The sequence below is a fragment of the Polyodon spathula genome, chromosome 13, assembly GCF_017654505.1.
Source record: "Polyodon spathula isolate WHYD16114869_AA chromosome 13, ASM1765450v1, whole genome shotgun sequence".
Classification (NCBI taxonomy): domain Eukaryota; kingdom Metazoa; phylum Chordata; class Actinopteri; order Acipenseriformes; family Polyodontidae; genus Polyodon; species Polyodon spathula.
The window spans coordinates 8,396,372-8,414,857 of record NC_054546.1 but is presented as its reverse complement, the minus strand read 5'-3'; the positions used below and the strand labels follow the sequence as shown (position 1 = coordinate 8,414,857).

Below are 18,486 nucleotides of genomic sequence, written 5' to 3'. Positions count from 1 at the left end.
CAAAAAACTCTGGGCTAGCTGGTCAATCTCCAGGGTTGAATAAACAGCTGTGCTGTTGATTTGTACCTGGAAAATGTTTGATTGCTTATTTTATACTTTTAATTTTTGTATCACCTCGTCATCCTCTCAGAAGCAAGGTTATGGGCTAAAGGGGTAAGAGGACTAGACCGTGTATATGTGACAGTAGGACAATCTTTCTGAATGAAACATATCAATACTTGCATTTCCCTTGATTCTCTAAAAATGTTATAGACGCAATGGCTTTTTTGTGTTTTTCTGTTTTTTTTTTTTTTGTATGTTTTTCTGTTTCTTTTTTTCAAACTCCCCAGGAAGGGAGGTAATGTCCCTATTTTACAAACATTGCTGTCCCTAATAATATTATATATATATATATATATATATATATATATATATATATATATATATATAATCTCTGGCTCCGCCAGCTCCACTACATGCATCCCGTGCAGCCGCACTTGATGGTCTTCTCCACTTCCTCTGTAAAGGAGGTCCCGTCGCTGCACTCAAAGGTGTATTTCCTGCGCTTCATGCGCTGGGCACCCGTCTCACACGCCCCGCTGCACTCGACCCACGACACCATGCGTGTGGTCTGGCAGATGGCATAGCCGCGCTGCACCTGGTGGTAATCCCTCACTGGCTCCCCTCGGCATTCCAACTCTACATGGAGAAAACATGTACAGAAATCACACCTTTCCTGATGCAATATTGTAAAGACATTTCAAAACTTTTATTTTCACCTGATTCAATCTTTCTCTCTCGTAACATGAATGACCTACACTCCCTAGTTTTAGAATAAATAAAATTAGATAATATACACTATAGAATAAAGGAAAATAAATGGATCAATAGACTCAACTAAAGACAATGATGCCTGAAGGTTTAAATGGAAAGGAATAGTAGATTGTTACTATATATATTATATAGTATTACTATACTATATTGTAAACTATATAGTCAAACCACTCAGAATGATTACAATTTGCATACTAAGCTAAGGGGACATTTGTAAACATCAGTGTATGCAATTTGAAGCAACTTACTTTTTAGAAAAACAAAAAACATGAATTTTCTACCACCCTTCCCAGCTGATATTTCTGTAAATGCCAAGATTTTTTTGCTGTAATACTACTTTACTTAATTAAGAACCAACAATTATAATTTATAAAAAATAAATAATGTTTTAATACATTCAAATTGCAGCAAGTGCCCTCACCTGTGTCACAGAGCTCCCCGCTGTAGCCGCTGTCACAGTGACAGTAGGCCTCCCAGGCATCAGAGATCTGGCAGTCCCCGTGTTTACATTGCAGTTTATTGCAGGGGTTAAAGAGCTCCACCTGCTGGTTACACAGGGCACCGCGATAGCCCTCCTTGCACTCACAGCGATAGGACAGCATGTCGAGTGGCACGCAGGTACCATGAACACACCTGTACACAAAGACACAAACCTTGAGGGATAGCAAGAACCTACAAGTGTATACTATTACTATCTACTCTTCTGATACTGTTGAAACCATTCCTACAAATCATTTCACAAGTTTTCTTCTGGAATTAAAAAAAAAAAAAAAAAAAAAAAAAACCTTTAAAAATCAATGTGCAATAAATTGGTACAAAAAAAAATCAGTCAATGTGCAGTAAATTGGTACAGTTATTTAGATGCACTGCCAGTGAAGTTTAACTACACCCTGACTGCAGTTTCATTGCAGTTTTGTTTGAATTCTGTAGTGATGTAAGATGACAGTCACTGTTGTGCTGCAGTATAATTGGCTGTTTCTTGTAACAATGCACTGTACTTTCCCCACAGTGTAACTCTTCCCCTCCCGCTCCCTCTTTGTCCCTTGCTGTGTTTCTCACTTGTTGCCCTGGCAGGGGTTGCTGGCAGGCTGGTCACAGTGTACTCCGCTCCAGCCCGGCTGGCAGTGGCACACGGGTCCCGTGGCACCGTCAGGCTGGCAGATGCCATGAAGGCAGTAGATCTTGCGGCAGGGCTCGCAGCCCGGCACCACGCCCGGCTTCATCTGGGTCTTGGTGAAGTCCTGCAGCTCGTTGTTGATGTACAGGTTCTGGATGCATCCATGGAAGCTGGAGCCGTTCTGGATCTGCCAGAGCCGGAAAGCAGCAGCGTTCACATCGACCGGCATTCCTGATGGGGAGAGGGAGAGGCGGTGAGCAGGGAGCAGACAGTGGGAGTGGGAACATTAACACAGGCAGGGGGGTTATATGAGTAATGTACATTGAGGAGACAGTATACAAAACGTGCAAAAAAACAAACAAAAAAAAAAACACATGTTGCATAAAAATACAACATAACCACTGCTAATCGATGCCTGTGAAGTTCCATACCACACAAACAAAATGGACCAAACCCACTACACACTCCCAATGTTATCGTCAAAATGTTTTGGTAAAAACTGAAATATACCAGGATGTGTGTACACCAGTGTAAGAACACCATGCGGAAAAACATATATCATTTTAAATAAATCTGTACAAATGTAAGAGACTGTATCGGTTAGGATGGGCCTAGTAGAATTTTTATACAAAATATTCCACTGAGAGGGGATGTAAATCGATCTACATTTAAAACCTTTCTGAATTGAAATGCGTTTTTTTTTTTCCTCTCTCTGGATCGCTGTGCAAATAAACAATACTGAATCTACAGAAATTCATACAGTATGTGTATTGATGTGTGTTCTCTGTCAACACCATGGGCAGATGTTAATTAGACAGCTGTCTGGACACCCACAGCAAAAAGGAAACCAATCTTCAGACTTAACTAGGCCCTTTAAAAAGGGTTTGTAAAAAATACTGTTTAAAGAACACAGTTTCAAAGATATATGTCACTACTAGCAAATACAGTGTCTTTGAAATCATGCAAGCGGTGGTGAAGCGTGATCAGAGCGGCTGGGTGTGAATGACAGAAGTGTAGTAAAGAGTGCCTGTGGTAGAAGGAGGTATCTGCAGAGGCCCCCTACCCCCCACGTATAGCGGTGCCTCTCCGTTCAGGGGGTGTAGCTTTCCAAAGCTGTCCATGGTCATCGGGGCACCCCCGTCGATGGACAGGTTCACCATCTGGTCAAAGGTCACCAGCTCCACTGTGTGGAACTGTCCATCGTTAATGGTTTCAGTGCTGCGGAGAAGCAGTTTGTGTGAGTGAATGAATAAGAGGGGCCGCAATGCAGAATGAGAGCAGTACACCTAACAGACCTGTAGATGGCGTGGCTGGGCTGGCTGCCCGGGTCGTAACTGACCCTGACGTGACCCTGGTAGAGCTCCACAGCGATGTGGTCATTGTCTCCGTTATACAGGAGGATCCCATTGTCCTCTGCTGTGGAGACCTGGAGTCCAAAGAGTCAGGGGTGACATACACAGCATGAAATCAATATCTAAATAACCCTAAAATGTATATATTGAAATGGATGTCTTTTTGTAAGTGAAAGCCAAGTTTTCTCAAGAAGACAATAGTAAGGTTGTTGCTGTTGGGGTTTCCTAATGGGTTTTTTTGCGGTTGGTGGACCATGCATTAACAAATGCTTTGATGACACAGAAAGTCTGCAGCTTTAGATCAGTGCTGTCAGTATATATGTGAAAATGGAAATATCTTGGAAGGTTTATATTCATATTTAGGTCAATTGATATTGACATATGCCCAGTATCTGCGTTATACCCATCACATTTAGTTATATATGTTGGGGGGAAACAAAAATTATATATATAATATATATATATATATATATATATAATATAATATATATATATATACATATATACGCACCCGTAATAGAGAGCGGGATCTGACCTTTTTATAGTATGTGCAGTAACTAAATAAAAGTCGTAAATGACTAAGTTCTTGACTGAAAGGATGAAGATGGTTACCTGCAGAGTGATGTTTGCATGGGGCCAGTTCTTCAGGTCACTCAGCTGCAGATAAGAGTCTCGGTCCACGAAGTTAACGCTCACCAGCTTCTCACATCGTGGTCCCCCGAAGCCTGGTAGACACTGGCACAGCGCACGCCCTCCCCGCTCTAAACAGGGGGCACTGTTCTGACATTCAATCAGTTCGCAGGGAGGGGAGGGAATGGCGGAGCGTAAGGGAAGCTCACAGAGCTGGCCGCTGCAGAGAGAGAGAGAGAGAGAGGAGACAAAAGAAATGAACTGTGAAGCAGGGAAGAGATTAAGGAAAAAGTCTGCATATGCAACACTGGGTGCCCTGTATCTATGTACTGACTAATAATCGCCACCCATACATGTAAATCTAAACGGGCTGATCTCATGTCTCGATAATGTTGTTTAATCCTGTAGCTTTAGTTTTCACTTTCCGTAATGCCCCCTGTGTGCAGCGCTGGTGCTTACCTGTAGCCCTCAGTACAGACGCAGGTATAGCCATTAAGCTCATCTATACATCTAGCCATGTTCTGACAGCGATGATCCACGCAGTCATCATAGTTCACACTGCAGTCGTCACCCACGAAGCCAGGCGCACACTCACACCTGACAGAAAAACAGGCAGAGTTAGGGCTGGGACAGCGAGAGACAGAGAAGATTTCCAGGTGTGGGAATGTTTTTACTCACTTAGGTCCCGAGGCAGTGACCACACACTTAGAGCCTTTCTGACACGGGTTCCTTCCAGGAGAGCAGACATCTTCCAACTCCTCACACAGGTCACCTGGAGAAGCAGAGGAGACCCCGAAAATCAGGAGGTCACTCTGTGGTGAGTTGAATCAATGTACATAACCCTAGTATTATGATTTGGGTCAACTTTATAATCTAGAATATATAAATGACAGTATAATGCAATATTTTGGACCCGGTAACATTTTGAAGTACTTTGGATATATAATACTTTTTTGTGATAGAAGTCGAATCCTATGCACAGCTATAAGGTCTGTAACTGGCATACCAGTGTGGTAAGGGGGGCACAGGCAGGTATAGTTGTTGACTCCGTCCACGCAGGTGGCTCCGTTTTCACAGTCGTTGTCCTCGCAGTCATTGAGATTCACCTCGCAGGCTGGCCCCTTGAACCCCTGCGGACAGGTGCAGCTGCAGGGGAGAGAGAGACTCGGTATATCAGTTAAACACCAAAGAAACTCCTCAGTCAAGCATGTACACCGACATTGAAAAAGATGCATATCAAAATGCTTGTCTACCAGACTAGAAGAAACAAACAGTATCTGATCAAGTTTAATTCATGTTCATCTATTCTGTTTAACAAAAAGCCACCCCTTCCTCATTCCTCCTGTTGTTTCCATGCTAACACCCGCTCTCTTACCTGTATCCTCCTTTCTCCCCCGGGCTGGGCTGACAGGTTCCTTCATTGGCGCAGGGGTTGCTGATGCAGGCGTTTAGGGTCGTCTCACAGTCCTTCCCCTGCAGACACGAAACAAAGCAGATGTAGTGCATGTGTGCATTTGTATTGTGTCTGCGAGACTGGGGTGTTGAAGCAGCCTACCTTGAATCCTGGTGCGCAGGTACACTTGTAAACCTCCACGGGGTCGCTCTGGCAGGTGCCCTGGTTGCGGCACGGGTTCGAGGTACAGGGACTGCACTTGGCCAGGACAGCAGGGTCTATCGGACCTGCTTACAGCCCAAAAGTTCAAACTCAGGGTTCATAAGGTGGGAACATAGAGTTTAATATCTCAGAGATGCACTTTTTATCATTCACCACCAGAGAGCAACATTGTCCCAGCAAAGGGCTCCAGTGCGAGTCCTTGCTCTCCTACTTTTTCAAAAGAATTCTGTTTAACTAACTCACAGACACACAGAGGGAGGAAACTATATGGTTTTTACAAAATGTATTTACAGATAAAATGCAAAGTGAACAATGTATTTCATAATAGTGCATCATCATAATGATGAGAACATTGCTTCTACTGTTTATTGTGTACTAAAACTAATTTTAATACTTTTTACTCTACATTTTAGGTAAACATAGAGCAATGTTCCCTTTTTCACACACCCTCAAAACAGAAATGCGCTCCTGTCAGAGTAAAACCCTTATCTTAATATATAAATACTCAATATTTTTCCTCAGCTAACCGTCCTGCTCCCAATATATATTGGTATGTTTTCTTTTCATAGTTACCAATCAAAGTGGTATCTTTTAGGATCTCCCCTGAACTCTCCCTCGGCCAGTACTGTAATCGGGACTCTTACCCTGGCACGCAAACTTCTTGGCTGGCGTGGTGAGAAGCAGTTTCCCCTCCATGCCAACCGGCCCTGTGCAACGTGCGATCCCTGGCTCTTTGTAGCCAGTCTTCACCCAGTCAGACAGCCAGCGCAGGCGACAGTCACAGTACAGGGGGTTTGCTCCTATTGCCCTGCCACAGAGAGGCAACACAGAGAGATCAGCAAGAGCCACATTCACATCAAGGTGTGCTTGATTCATAGCCCTGCATGGGGACATGCGTGCTACACAGAGAAAGTACCGCACAGAAAATTAGTAGTGAGTTGTTTCAAATGTAGAACAATGAGCACTGGTGCCTCCACGATGCATCTCCAGTGATAAATGAAACTGCAGTAAATGTTTCCATTCTCTATTATTTATGACGTCGGACACTGGATTCCCAGAGATCAGCCCCATGTTCTGTCAAGGGTCTGAAACCATTATTATCCCCAATCCACAGGCATCTGTGTTAACTGGCAGACCTTATGTCTCCTATTAGGCATCTGCTTAACATTTTAGCTTTCTTAAACAAAAAACGACCATAATGTTCAAGATACTGGGCTCAAGACAATCAGCATGTGGAGCTATAGCCCTACAGGTGAAAACCACTGCAGTATTTTAATCAAAGAAAGTGTGCTAAGGTAATTGAATTTGCATATGCTCATGTTTATGACAAACACATATGTGAACCAGTGCCAACAGCAAAATAGAAGTAGCTTATTATACAGCGCTGTACAGTGTTTATACGAAGTACTGTTTTGGGCTAACAGTTATTAAATTTTGGACCCTACTGGATCAATACAAAATAATTAATATAAAAAAATGTTCTCTGCCACATCATGACAATTGAAACAGAGGATAATGAAATGAATGTAGAAGATGGACGTTATTTTGAAACGCTTATTACTTGTTTACCCAGATACATGGCAGAATGTGCTTCTCTCCTTGTCTGCCCCTCACCCCCTTCTCAGATTACAACTCCCAGCATCCAAATATCATCCTCCCAAATCAATCCAATTCCATTACTTAGAAAACACCATCATCTTTCAAAGAAATCCCATAAGTGACAGCTGAAAACATGAAATCAATTGCTGACACAAACATGCAAACCTGTTCACCTCTGTGACATCACCATAAACAGTAAAGTAACACGAAGGATCTCCTGAAATCACTAACCAGTAACATAACCTGTAACCATTTCAAACCCACAAAATCTTTTTTTTGCATGCAGGTGACATTTTATACAACAAACTCTACAATGACCTTCACGGTGTGTTTTTAAAAACACACACCCTTAAGAAGGTATGTTAATCATACAGAACTGTTGGATAAGAATACGACGAATTTATAATAAACATTCAGCATATATTTAATATTCAAAATGGCTCGAATCTGCAGTTAAAAATGCTGCTCCAAATAGAGAAAACACCTGAGAGTGTTAAGATTTGAACATTTAAGTACAATCATCCTACAAAATGCCCCTGGTTGCAAAGTTTGGGGAGCAATCCCATAGAACTCCTGGAGGAGCTGTACTTACAGGTGAGAGAGAGACGGTACATCACTGAACATTCCCTCCAGCAGCTCGGACACCTCGTTGCCATGGAGAGACCTGATTTACAGATCCAACAGGAGAGAAGAACAAATATATTTGAATAAAACTGTTTGCATGGTATAACCGTGCATGCTATCCTGAAGTTTACTGCGCTTTTGCCATGCGTTCACTGTGCTTTACTGCGTGTGCTTTACTGCCTGTGCTGTTACCATCTGTGCTGTTTATTCTTCCTTCTAACTTTGACTTGCAGACAATGACACAGGAATCGTCTTATTATGAAACATCTCACTTCAAAACTACACATTATAAAATAATAATATTAATACTAAAGTACAATCAGGGGTCTGAGTGGTAGAATGTCTTGGGCTTTTATCTTCAGCCCATCTACTCAGCATTAAAACTGGACCAGCTGTTGTTGAGATCAGAGCCCACATATTAATAACAACTGCTGCAGAACTAAATCTGACAGGGACTCAAAACTATGGCTGTTAGTGTGGTTAGACTGCAGGGTTTTCATAGCAGTTAAGAGAACAGCAGTTGTCTAGTATTTGAGCACCCTCAGCGCCCAGACTATGTGGTTTAAATCGTTTCTCAATCTGTCGCGCCCAGCTGTAAAAGCAGAACCCCTCTCCTCTACCACTACTACTGGAAATACAATAAGGAACATCAGTATTAGAAGTTAATTCTGAAATGAAAGTTTTCTCAGTTTAAAAAGCCAAGGGAAACCCTGTTTGACTCGTATAACACCTGTGCCAAATGTCTTAGGCCATGTTTTTTCTTATTTATTTTAGGGTTAAACTAGTGGAAAAGAGCAGCCCTGGAATTTTGTCAGGCTGGTATTGAGTTACTAATCGCGAGCCAAGAACCCCATCGCCACTCTCCCGGCTTTCCTCTCTCGCTAATAAGAGAGCGGGATCTAATTAGGAAAGTCTGTTTTAGGTATCCTCTATCGCAGTGCCTGTCTTTTCCTTCCTGATCTCTCAGCAGGATGATTGGGTGACGAGGCCAGGGGGCTTAATGGCTGTAAAACAATATGGATGTCTTAATCTGTCAGGTCGTTACCACTTGCTTTAAAGGGCCAGCTCCCCCGGGTGCAGGCAGACAGTGCAGGCTGCTGTCCGCAGCGGCACCCTGGCCGGTCGGGAGTTTCAAGACAGAGACGGGGAGTCTCAGCCATGTAAGCAATAGCTGCAGAGATGGTTTCACTTTTCTTAACCCTTGCAGAGCCACAGTTCACTTTGCTGTCACACTAGCACTGCCAATAGTCCCAATGTGACACTTATAGAAGGTAATTTGAACAAGGCGGATAATTACACAATAATTCAAGTTACAAAACAGTTGAGAAGGGGTTTTTGTTTACGTAAATCTGTAAATCTGACAATTTTATTAAAATTACAAACCACTAAACTAAGCACTCTGTTCCCAGCAACATTCGTTCATTTCTTCTCAAGTGATATGCAGCAGAGAGCAATAGTAAACTGCACAGCTTCTTTATTCCATGCCATCCGAAACTAATGTCATGACAATATTTGAAATCCACGGAATGCCATCTGTCATGTGATTTCTGTTGTAATGCCACTTGGAGGCAGATGGCAATTCCTCGCAGTGTGTTTCGGTGAGGACAGTGATTTCCAGGCTCATGCATTCCTTTAAAACAATGTTTTGCAATTGTTGCCTAAGAAAAATGATTTCACATCATGCATGTTCTTGGAAGCAAGGGCACATAAAAACATGCCAGTTTCATGTCAGCCTGGCCTGTTCTAATGTGCTGTGAAACAGTATGCAAGGAATGATGATGTCTCATTTTCTACTCCAAAGACTCCAGTGGCAGGCGATTTGTCATGTGATTTGTCATGTGATTTGTTACGCTTTCTCTTATGTTCAGTTGTATTTCTCAGGCTCACAGACCTGTCAACGGCCTGCACAGTATATAATCAAACACAGCTGGCATATTTTACTGTATTTAATCCTGCACTTAACCTAATCTCTAGTACTCTGAATTTCACTTGCTCTTGTATCTAACCCTGACGTATCTATCAACACTTGTTCTTGAACTGCCCCGATATCAAATCGTACTGTGTTTTATATTTGCTCTTATTAGGACTGAAGTCATTGTATTTTGTGTCTTGCTCTTAATTGTACTGTAATTCTTCATATGTATTGTTTGTATACAACAGCAAGTCGCCCTGGGTAAGGGCATCTATTAAAAAATAAATAAATAAATAAAATATTTATTATTATTATTATTATTATTTGAAGGAGGTATTTCTGGGTATTTTTGGGTTTCACTAGAATGACATTGTAAAACGTGTTCAAGCTTATTGGAATGGTTTTATTCCTTTCAGAAAATGTTCCTTTGCCCTTGCCCTCATTACTAAGTAGAGCTCAATGTATCTGTAAATAAAGGAAGTCTTACAGCAGACGCAGGGAGCGCAGGCCCCTGAATGCCAGGACCGGGATGCAGCGCAGGGAGTTGTAGCTCAGGATCCTGCAGAGACAACATTGTTACAACCAACACCATCAATTACATCTCTCTATTTCTTTAGCAACAGTGTGTGGTTCATTTCAACGCTCTCACTCAACTGTGATTAAAAAGGGGAACACATTCCATTATGTCACGTGTCCCTTGTAAGTGTTTCTGTGTAAAATAACATTACTGGTCTGAGTATTTCCTTGCAATTGTCCTATTCTGCTTTGAATATTTACTGGAAGTTTAGAGAGCGATTCCTACTTACAGCGTTGTGAGCTGGCTCATGTTGGTGAAGGATGAGTTTGTCAGCGAGTTGATTTTATTGTTACTTAGATCCCTGGAAACAAACAAACACAAGCAAATACAATTGGGCAATTACTGGTGTTAAACTTTCAAACAAGCAGACAGAATAAAAGAGGATACTTTTTGCAGAATAAATGGTTACTGAGGGATGTATACTGAAACAATGTGTATTTGAAACAGACGGATGTGGGCAGAAAGCCGGAACATGTACATAAGTAAAACTAATAGAAGCAAGCCTGTTGGACTTTCTAAATTATGTTATTCTTATTTAATTGTGTGTCATGCCAGTGAGACTTACACAAGCTGAAGGTATTTAAAGGAAGAAAGCTCTTTTGGCACAATACTGAACTGGTTTCCATCCAAATACCTGCGGAAAGACGAAAACAATAATTAGAGGAGCTCAACTCCCATACCGAAGGATAAGGAATGATACACATATTGTTTCTACTGGAGGCCGGGAGCTAATCATATTGACGTTAACAGCTGTGTGGTTTCCTCAAGTTAAACAACGTTTTACTCAAACACTGCCTTCCTGTCCTTTAAGCTGTAAATGCCAGGTCACACTATCTCCCTGTGTATGCCACGGTGTCCAGTGAAACAAAGTTTCCTCCAACTTTAACCCCAGAGTCTATTCGCCCTTACATTAAAGGCATCAAGCAGCTGGAGTACGAGACTCCAGGGTTTATGAACTAGACTTCAAACAGTCAGCCTGCTTTCTGACTGGGTTGTGAAAGGTCTCCAGGTCACCTTCGATGTCTATTTGAGCACAGTTCCAGTCACTCTAACAACCAGGACTGAAATAGCTGTGACCCACGTCACATTCATCTCTCAGCAGCAGGAGTGAAGTTTTGTAAAGTGTCTGTCTCCTCTCTTCAGCAGGTCAGCTGTGGGATCACAGTTTCTTTAGGATACTGTACTACCAGGGTCACACATCTTTCAAGCCGCAAAGCTGTGGCAATTAGCATCAAACCCTGTTTATGGGTTGCTATGAAACCAACTTGGCATTATATAGCTGGGGATACCTGTCTCCTTTCTGTGGGATGACAGTCGATGGGAGCAAGGAGCAATCTCTGTTGATTGGTATTGTAACCTTTGAACTGTAAGATGAATTTCAAAGGAGAGTCATGGGTGACTAAAAGTCACAACCTCATGACTCGATCTCAGTGGTAATAGCTGCTTCCACTTTGACCTTTTTACCCTCCAGTACTCTGCTGTCCCTCACCCTCAGCGCTAAAGCCTGGGGGCTGTGGGGATGATCCGCACAGTTAATGACAGTGTTTCTACACCAAGGAATCCAGCTTTAAAGATGAGAGGGCACACCTGGAATGCAGGCTGAGATCATCTCCACCTTCACTAGCACCTGCTCCCCATAATGACAGCCTAGCACGCTGTCACTCTGAAACAGTAGGTGCATTGACAGAGGTGTTTAACTGCGAGGGGTCCTCTCACCAGGTGCCCAGCCGTGAGGTATTGGGAGATAAACCACATAGGTGAGACAATAATATAAACTTGACAGGGGTTTGAAGAAAGTCTAAGGCATGAATGCCTTGGAGGTGACCTGTTGTTACAATGAAGTTTTGCTTGGAGATATTTATTTATGATGGGTAGCAGGGTTAGCCACCAAAGAGCCCTGTTTCCAAGCATGTGAGGTGGAGAAGTCATTTTTTATTGGTGTGCTTTTGGTACACATATTACATTTCCATAAATGTTATCTTTTTCAGCTTGCATAATAGTCTATATTACAGCAAATGCCCATAGGCAATATTTTTAGAACCCCAATAGACCAATTACATTTATCAATGTTTATTTATGTACTTCTATATCAGAGGAAGAGAACATAACTAATTGTGATGAATCATATAAAAATGGAAAAACTCTGAAATCAGTGCGGTTGTTCAGTATCAATTTGCTTTGGTGGTGCTCACGTTGAATCAGCCCACACTTAAACCCTCAGCCAGTCACAAAACCTTTCCCCTTCCCTCCCTTGAGCCAGCCACATGGCTCTGCCCCCCTGGCCGCACTCACAGCTCGGTGACGTTCCTGGGGATGCCCCGGGGCAGGGCTCGCAGGTGCCTGTTGCTGCAGCGCACCACCGTCTCCAGGCAGGTACACTCGCTGGGGCACTGGGGCCGTGGCACACAGCTCGCCTCCTCCTGGCCTGTGGAAAGAGACATTTCTTAAAAGGTGAGTTACTTAAACAAAAACACATTCAAACACAACAGTACATTTGCACATAAAAATATATTGCACTTAGGAAAAAAATGAAGACGTGTAAAAGAGCAGTGTCTCATTTCTAATTTTCATTTAATTTTTTCATTTAGCCTTTATTTTACTAGATAAGAAGATTGAGAACAAATTCTCATTTACAATGGCGATCTGGTCAAGAGGCAATCGTCATAACAGCACAAAACAAACAAATAACAAATTAACATGTACATAGACAGGCATCAAGCAACAGTGAATTCAGTTTCCAATTAAAAACATTCTCAGAAACAAAACTTGGTAGTTTTAATTTGATTTGAAATTCATTCCAGTCATAAGCAGCCGCAAACTGAAATGAATTGCACCCAGAAACAGTGGACACTCTGGGAAGAACCAGTCTAATAAATGAATCGTAATGAATTGTAAACTGAAGCAGAGAACTGTAATAGGTTGCGCGGATATAGTGGGGTTTTCCCAATCAGAGTTCTATAACCTAAGCCAATGATCCCATCGCCTAGCGTGCAATGAAGGCCATTCAACCATAATATAAAGACTGCAGTGATGAGTAAGGTAAGAAGTTATAAATCTTGTAGCAGAACGGTATATTGCATCAAGCTTCCCCAAAGCAGCTTTTGATACCAAATCGTTACTAGGATATACCCCTATATCCAGGTGAAAATGACGATTTCTTTGTGAAGCCTTTAAAGAAAATGCCAACATATCATTAGAAGCCAGGTAGGTCTCCATGAGGTGAGATCATGTTTAGTGTATGTGGTCAAGCTTTTTCATATGCTGGCATGACCCTTACCCTCCTCGCAGCGGAAATCCAGGAAGGCCACGTCCTGCAGAGGGATCTCCTTGAGGAAGGCGGGGCGCTGGCAGCGTGGGTTGCCAGTCACAATCTTCCTGGTCCTCAGCCAGTCCCCAAGCCAGGCCAGCTGACAGTCACAGTTGAAGGGGTTAGCCAGCAGGTTCCTGGGAGAGGAGAAAAGTGGGGAGAGCAATGAGAGAGCTGGACCAGTGCAAGACCAAGAGAAAGCAGGTGTTAGCATATATACTGATATCAATGTACCATTCTGTTTCAAATATTAGTGAATGAGTATACGGAAGAGAAAAATATTGATAATCAATCTAAAAAAAACACAGCAGATGGATGAGGACATTTATTAATTAAATACTAGAACAAGGAGCAGTACAATTCTGATGGAATAAAAGCGATTAACAGGAGCCCTGGCCACTTACAGTGTGGAGAGGGACTGCAGGGTATCGAAGGCCCCAGGGGTGATGGTTGTGAGCTGGTTATCGTAGAGTGAGAGGAGACGCACGTTGCGCAGCCCCGTGAAGCTGCTGTTGTGAACGCAGCTGAGGCGGTTGTTCCTCAGCATCCTGCAGGAGAGATAGAGAGTTTCAGTACGAGCGAGCAGCACAGAGCAGCCAGTCTGCAGCCAGCCCTAGCGGACGCAGCACTCACAGTGTGCGCAGCCCCTCCAGCCCACGGAACATGCCGCTCCGCACCGAGTCCATCTGGTTGGCAGTCAGGTGCAGCTCGTTAACAGCGATGGCGCCCTCAAACGCTCCGTCCTCAATCTCCGTGATCTTGTTGTTACTCAGGTTACTGCCGAAACAGAGTTAACCGAGAGGTTAGGGGCACAGACCACTGTAATAACGATTTCATTATCATCATGAGACAGATGGAAACAAGACTCATATTGCATAGCTTTGCATTATTTTCAACTCTGTAATGATGATAGACACAACAGCAATAATAGTAACAGTAATGATAATAATTTGAGTAGTCAGAGTAGTAAAGCCACTACTAATAATAATATTCACAGCATCATCAAAAGTGAAATGGCATATCCTGGTCTTATATCTGACATGCATCATAGGACTGATTTTGAGGGTCTGAGGGAACTGCTGTTACTCATCATAATATAGTATTTACTGGTCTTGTTTTTATTATTTTTGTTCAAAAAAAAGGTTTCTCTTCTACCACTCATTTGATACAGATTCCAAATGTCCTTTATGCTGCCAGTCCATCAGACAGTTACTCACATTTTCTTGAGCTGTGAGAGAGTCTTGAAGACGCCCGTCGCCTCCAGAGCTGCAATCTCATTGTTGTTCATACGTCTGAGGAGAGAACAGGTAGGGTTAGAACGAGAAAAAACGCCAGTGCATGGAAACTCTCCTCAAAAATCCAGAGAAAGGCTGGAAGCAGGTGCTGCTTTTGGGGAGGCCCCCTCCGAGTACTCACAGCTCCGCGGTGGACTGTGGGATGTGTTCTGGGATCTTGGTGAGGCGGAGGTTGGAGCAGTCCACCACGTTGGCTTCACAGCGGCACTTTGGTGGACACGCCGTGTCACTGTTGCACTCACTGTTGAGACGCGTGTCCTCAGTGCCTGAAACACAGGTATGCAAATACATAACCTGAAGCCAGGGACTTGGACTTAGATGAGCCAAACTTTCAAACAAAAGTATCTAATGGCTGGAAACAAGGAGGGTCCATTTGGGTCACTTTTCTCAGCACAGCAAAAATCTCAGATCCGTTTGAGATCTGAGTGTTGGACGGATGGACATTAGCCTTATATCTGAGTCAGTATTAAACTGAGGGTATAGCAGATAAAGTTTAGGGGTGGACCTTAGAGTCAGGGTGGAGGAGTAAACAGCATCCATATATCAGACAGTGTCAGAGTAGTGCCTTTGATGAGTGAGGGTGGCAGTGGATAATCAATCTTGATTTTATATAGCACCTTTCATAGTGTACCACCATCACAAAGTGCTAAATAAGCAGGTTGACATTGGAGGCAGGGTTAGAACACAATCTTCTAGAATACTGGTGAGAGCCCATCCCAAGCCAAAGACATTGCTGAGACCCTTCTGTTGTTTTTGGTGACACCATGTTTGCACACTGTGCAGGAGCACATGGTTGTCAGTGACAAGCTGTGGCACATTGTGCTCGGACAAACAGGTGTCCAAATAGGACTGTAAGTAAGCTTAATTTAACTACCTCACTGGAAACAGGTCTACATTTATTTGAACTACAGTATAAATAAACCCCTCGTTGTTTAGTTTCCTTTGGACACTCTTATCTTTTTCTCTCCAAATATATAAATATCTAGTATGGCTAACACACGCAGAGAAAATACAGAGACAGAGAAAATACAGAGACTAAAAAAAATGCCTTGCATGCAGCAAAAAGTTTACAACTTTTCTGCTGCATTTTCAAGGACAGAACAGGAAAGTCATAGCACACATTTTGCACATTTAAAATCAGTGCTTCTTAGAGCGGTAGGGATTAAAACCTGGCCTGGATTCTCCAGCTGCCCAGCAGAGGATTGAGTGCACACCACTGCGCCTCACTGCGTTCAAAACACCCTGCCACTGGCTGTTGGAAAGTCATTAAGGACGCTGATTGGCTGACTAAGGTACTCACAGTTATTGTGGTGCAGGCCTGGTTAGTGATTGCAAAGGGAGAGAAAGCAGAGCATCAAATTGATGAGAAAATGTTAGGAAAATCTAAAATCATTGGGACAAAACCATGACTTCCTTCCATAATTTATAACTACTAGACCTCACTGCTTCCCAGTCCCTCAGTTCTAAGACTAGACTACAATGGCTCCCAGACTCAGCTTAAAAAAAAAAAAAAGGAGGCCAAACTGCCCTCCAGTCCTGTATTCTAACACCACAAGCCCACACTGGCTCCCAATTCTAAAACTGCAGGTCTACTAATTGAGATATGCTGCCTTATTGGCTGAATTTACAATTGAAATGACATCTTTTTTTTTTTGCTGTTATAAAACTGTGACTAATGGAATTTGGACAGTGGTGATGCTCAAATCCAGTTTAGGGAGGTGGAGAAATCCAGCCCAGGTATTGGAATTGACACCCATCTTTCCCAATAAGAAATATATACTGTACATGAAGGTATTTCTGTGCATATCAGCTTGTATTGTTTTGTTCAGTTTTATATGCATTATTGTTACAAAATACAGTAGTACTAGCTACCCACACAAGTGTCCTGCTAAAGGACACCAATGACGTTGTTCCAATGTGTATATTGCTCAGATAGTTGCCCCGACTACTGTATGGTAAAACCTCCCAGGATGCTAATGTTGCTTGTTCCACTGAGGTTTCTATTCTGGTTGACTTTTCCTCAAAAGTAGTAGTTCACGAGTCGCGAGGAATCCAGCATTTTATTATTATTTTTTTAATCCAGTTCTATTGTCATCTTGACAGAGCCAAAGGATTGTGAAAAGCTTCTGCCAAATTTACTAGACAGCTGGAGGGGACTGTATGGAGTCCTGGCTCCGACCAAACCCCCTCGACACGGGGCAAATCAAAACTGTGAGGTCAGAGAAAAGAAATAGAGCGTGCTGAAAGGGATAAAAAAAAACAGAGGGGCTACTCACCTGGGATAAAGTACTGTTCTTTAGCTGCCAAGGGGACAGAATGAAAAAATATTAGTACAGTATACACTTGTACGGTTATTGACTGTAAATGGCAGTGAAACCATTATTGGGTATTCCCAATACCCTTGTGTTGTTAACCTCACAGCTGAGACACACACAATCTGTGCTGCAACAGTTAACGATGCTGCAATTGTTGGTTATATTTTCAAAATCGATACAAGTCAGAATTCTCCAATCTTATGAATTAAAATGGGTACGTTGCTTTTTGTTGTTTATTTCTTTAGAAGATTTTAACACAAACAGGAGACACGTAACTTTACCTATGCACTAAGATCAAATGATGTGCCTACTTTCAAAATCCCTAAACTAATCTGGCCCAGCGTGCCTTTGTATATCATTATATCAAGCATCTCCTCTTTGCATTCAAACACAAAAACAGCCTCTTCACAATACCCTTTCAAATCTGACCAGGGTTGCAAATCCTGTAAATAATGACTCTGACCGGGATGCTGTACATTGGAATGGTTCATTTTGTTTTCCTGTTTTTATGACTGTTTTAAGTGCTTTTGTTCTGTTTGATTGATTGATTGATTGATTTGCCTGGTTAAATAAATATATTTGGTAATTGAGTAAAGGGGTTGAAGAGGAAGAACGGACTCACCAGAGCAGCGGAACTTCTTGCTCTTGATCTGGCTGATGCGCTTGTTGGCGAGGCGCCGGGGGCTGGCGCAGCGCGCTCCGCTCGTCTCGATGGGGTTGGAGCGCAGGTAGTCTGCCAGCCACTTCAAATTACAGTCACAGATAAATGGGTTCTGCGCCAGGTGCCTGAATAGTAAAGCCAAATTTATGCTTGATCTAACGAGAAACAATCTGTGACAGCCTACATAACACCCACTCAAAGAAAATGATCAACCCAAAAGGACACTAATTAATTTGGAAAGATTATCACATATCAGTCATCAGATTTACCAGTAAAGTTTGGATAATCTGACATTTTTCACTCAGATTAACATGGTAATGCATATTAGAAGTATTTTATATGATGCTTTAGACAGTAAGTGCATTTTTGCATCATTCAGAATTAATTATCCACACAATGCTGTCCTCATATGACTTCAATGGCTAGTTTGCCAATGAGAAAATCGGTCAGGCGGCCAAGGTTGCATTCCAATCATTGTAGAGGTTGACATTTTTTCCACTACTGCATATTAATTCATGCATGCTGTGTGATATTATGCATTTCAAGCCACTTCAAACCTTGCTTGGGTCCGGGTAGAATTTTATCTGGAAGCTATTACTGTACCAGAGGTACTATACAACTCTGAATAATGATCTCAAAACTAAAAAAGAAATACAAGCAAAAAATCAA

General features: G+C 42.4%; 1 protein-coding gene across 1 annotated transcript in view; it reads right to left on the bottom strand.

The window, feature by feature from the left end:
• Positions 1-320: 320 nt before the first annotated feature.
• LOC121325872 (slit homolog 1 protein-like) overlaps positions 321-18,486 on the bottom strand; it is a 76,091-nt gene continuing 57,925 nt past the window's right edge. The window contains exons 13-37 of the mRNA XM_041268957.1: positions 17,779-17,942; positions 17,118-17,141; positions 16,142-16,159; positions 14,963-15,107; positions 14,764-14,838; positions 14,180-14,323; positions 13,951-14,094; positions 13,517-13,683; positions 12,532-12,664; positions 10,805-10,873; positions 10,469-10,540; positions 10,150-10,221; positions 7,719-7,790; positions 6,172-6,335; positions 5,468-5,595; positions 5,288-5,385; positions 4,919-5,058; positions 4,591-4,684; positions 4,372-4,509; positions 3,895-4,132; positions 3,226-3,356; positions 2,994-3,148; positions 1,873-2,161; positions 1,235-1,446; positions 321-678 (exon numbers count right to left, since the gene is read on the bottom strand). Of these exons, the coding sequence (XP_041124891.1) occupies positions 452-678; positions 1,235-1,446; positions 1,873-2,161; positions 2,994-3,148; positions 3,226-3,356; positions 3,895-4,132; positions 4,372-4,509; positions 4,591-4,684; positions 4,919-5,058; positions 5,288-5,385; positions 5,468-5,595; positions 6,172-6,335; positions 7,719-7,790; positions 10,150-10,221; positions 10,469-10,540; positions 10,805-10,873; positions 12,532-12,664; positions 13,517-13,683; positions 13,951-14,094; positions 14,180-14,323; positions 14,764-14,838; positions 14,963-15,107; positions 16,142-16,159; positions 17,118-17,141; positions 17,779-17,942 (3,313 nt within the window). The 3' untranslated portion in view covers positions 321-451. The remainder of the gene's footprint in view (positions 679-1,234; positions 1,447-1,872; positions 2,162-2,993; positions 3,149-3,225; positions 3,357-3,894; positions 4,133-4,371; positions 4,510-4,590; positions 4,685-4,918; positions 5,059-5,287; positions 5,386-5,467; positions 5,596-6,171; positions 6,336-7,718; positions 7,791-10,149; positions 10,222-10,468; positions 10,541-10,804; positions 10,874-12,531; positions 12,665-13,516; positions 13,684-13,950; positions 14,095-14,179; positions 14,324-14,763; positions 14,839-14,962; positions 15,108-16,141; positions 16,160-17,117; positions 17,142-17,778; positions 17,943-18,486) is intronic.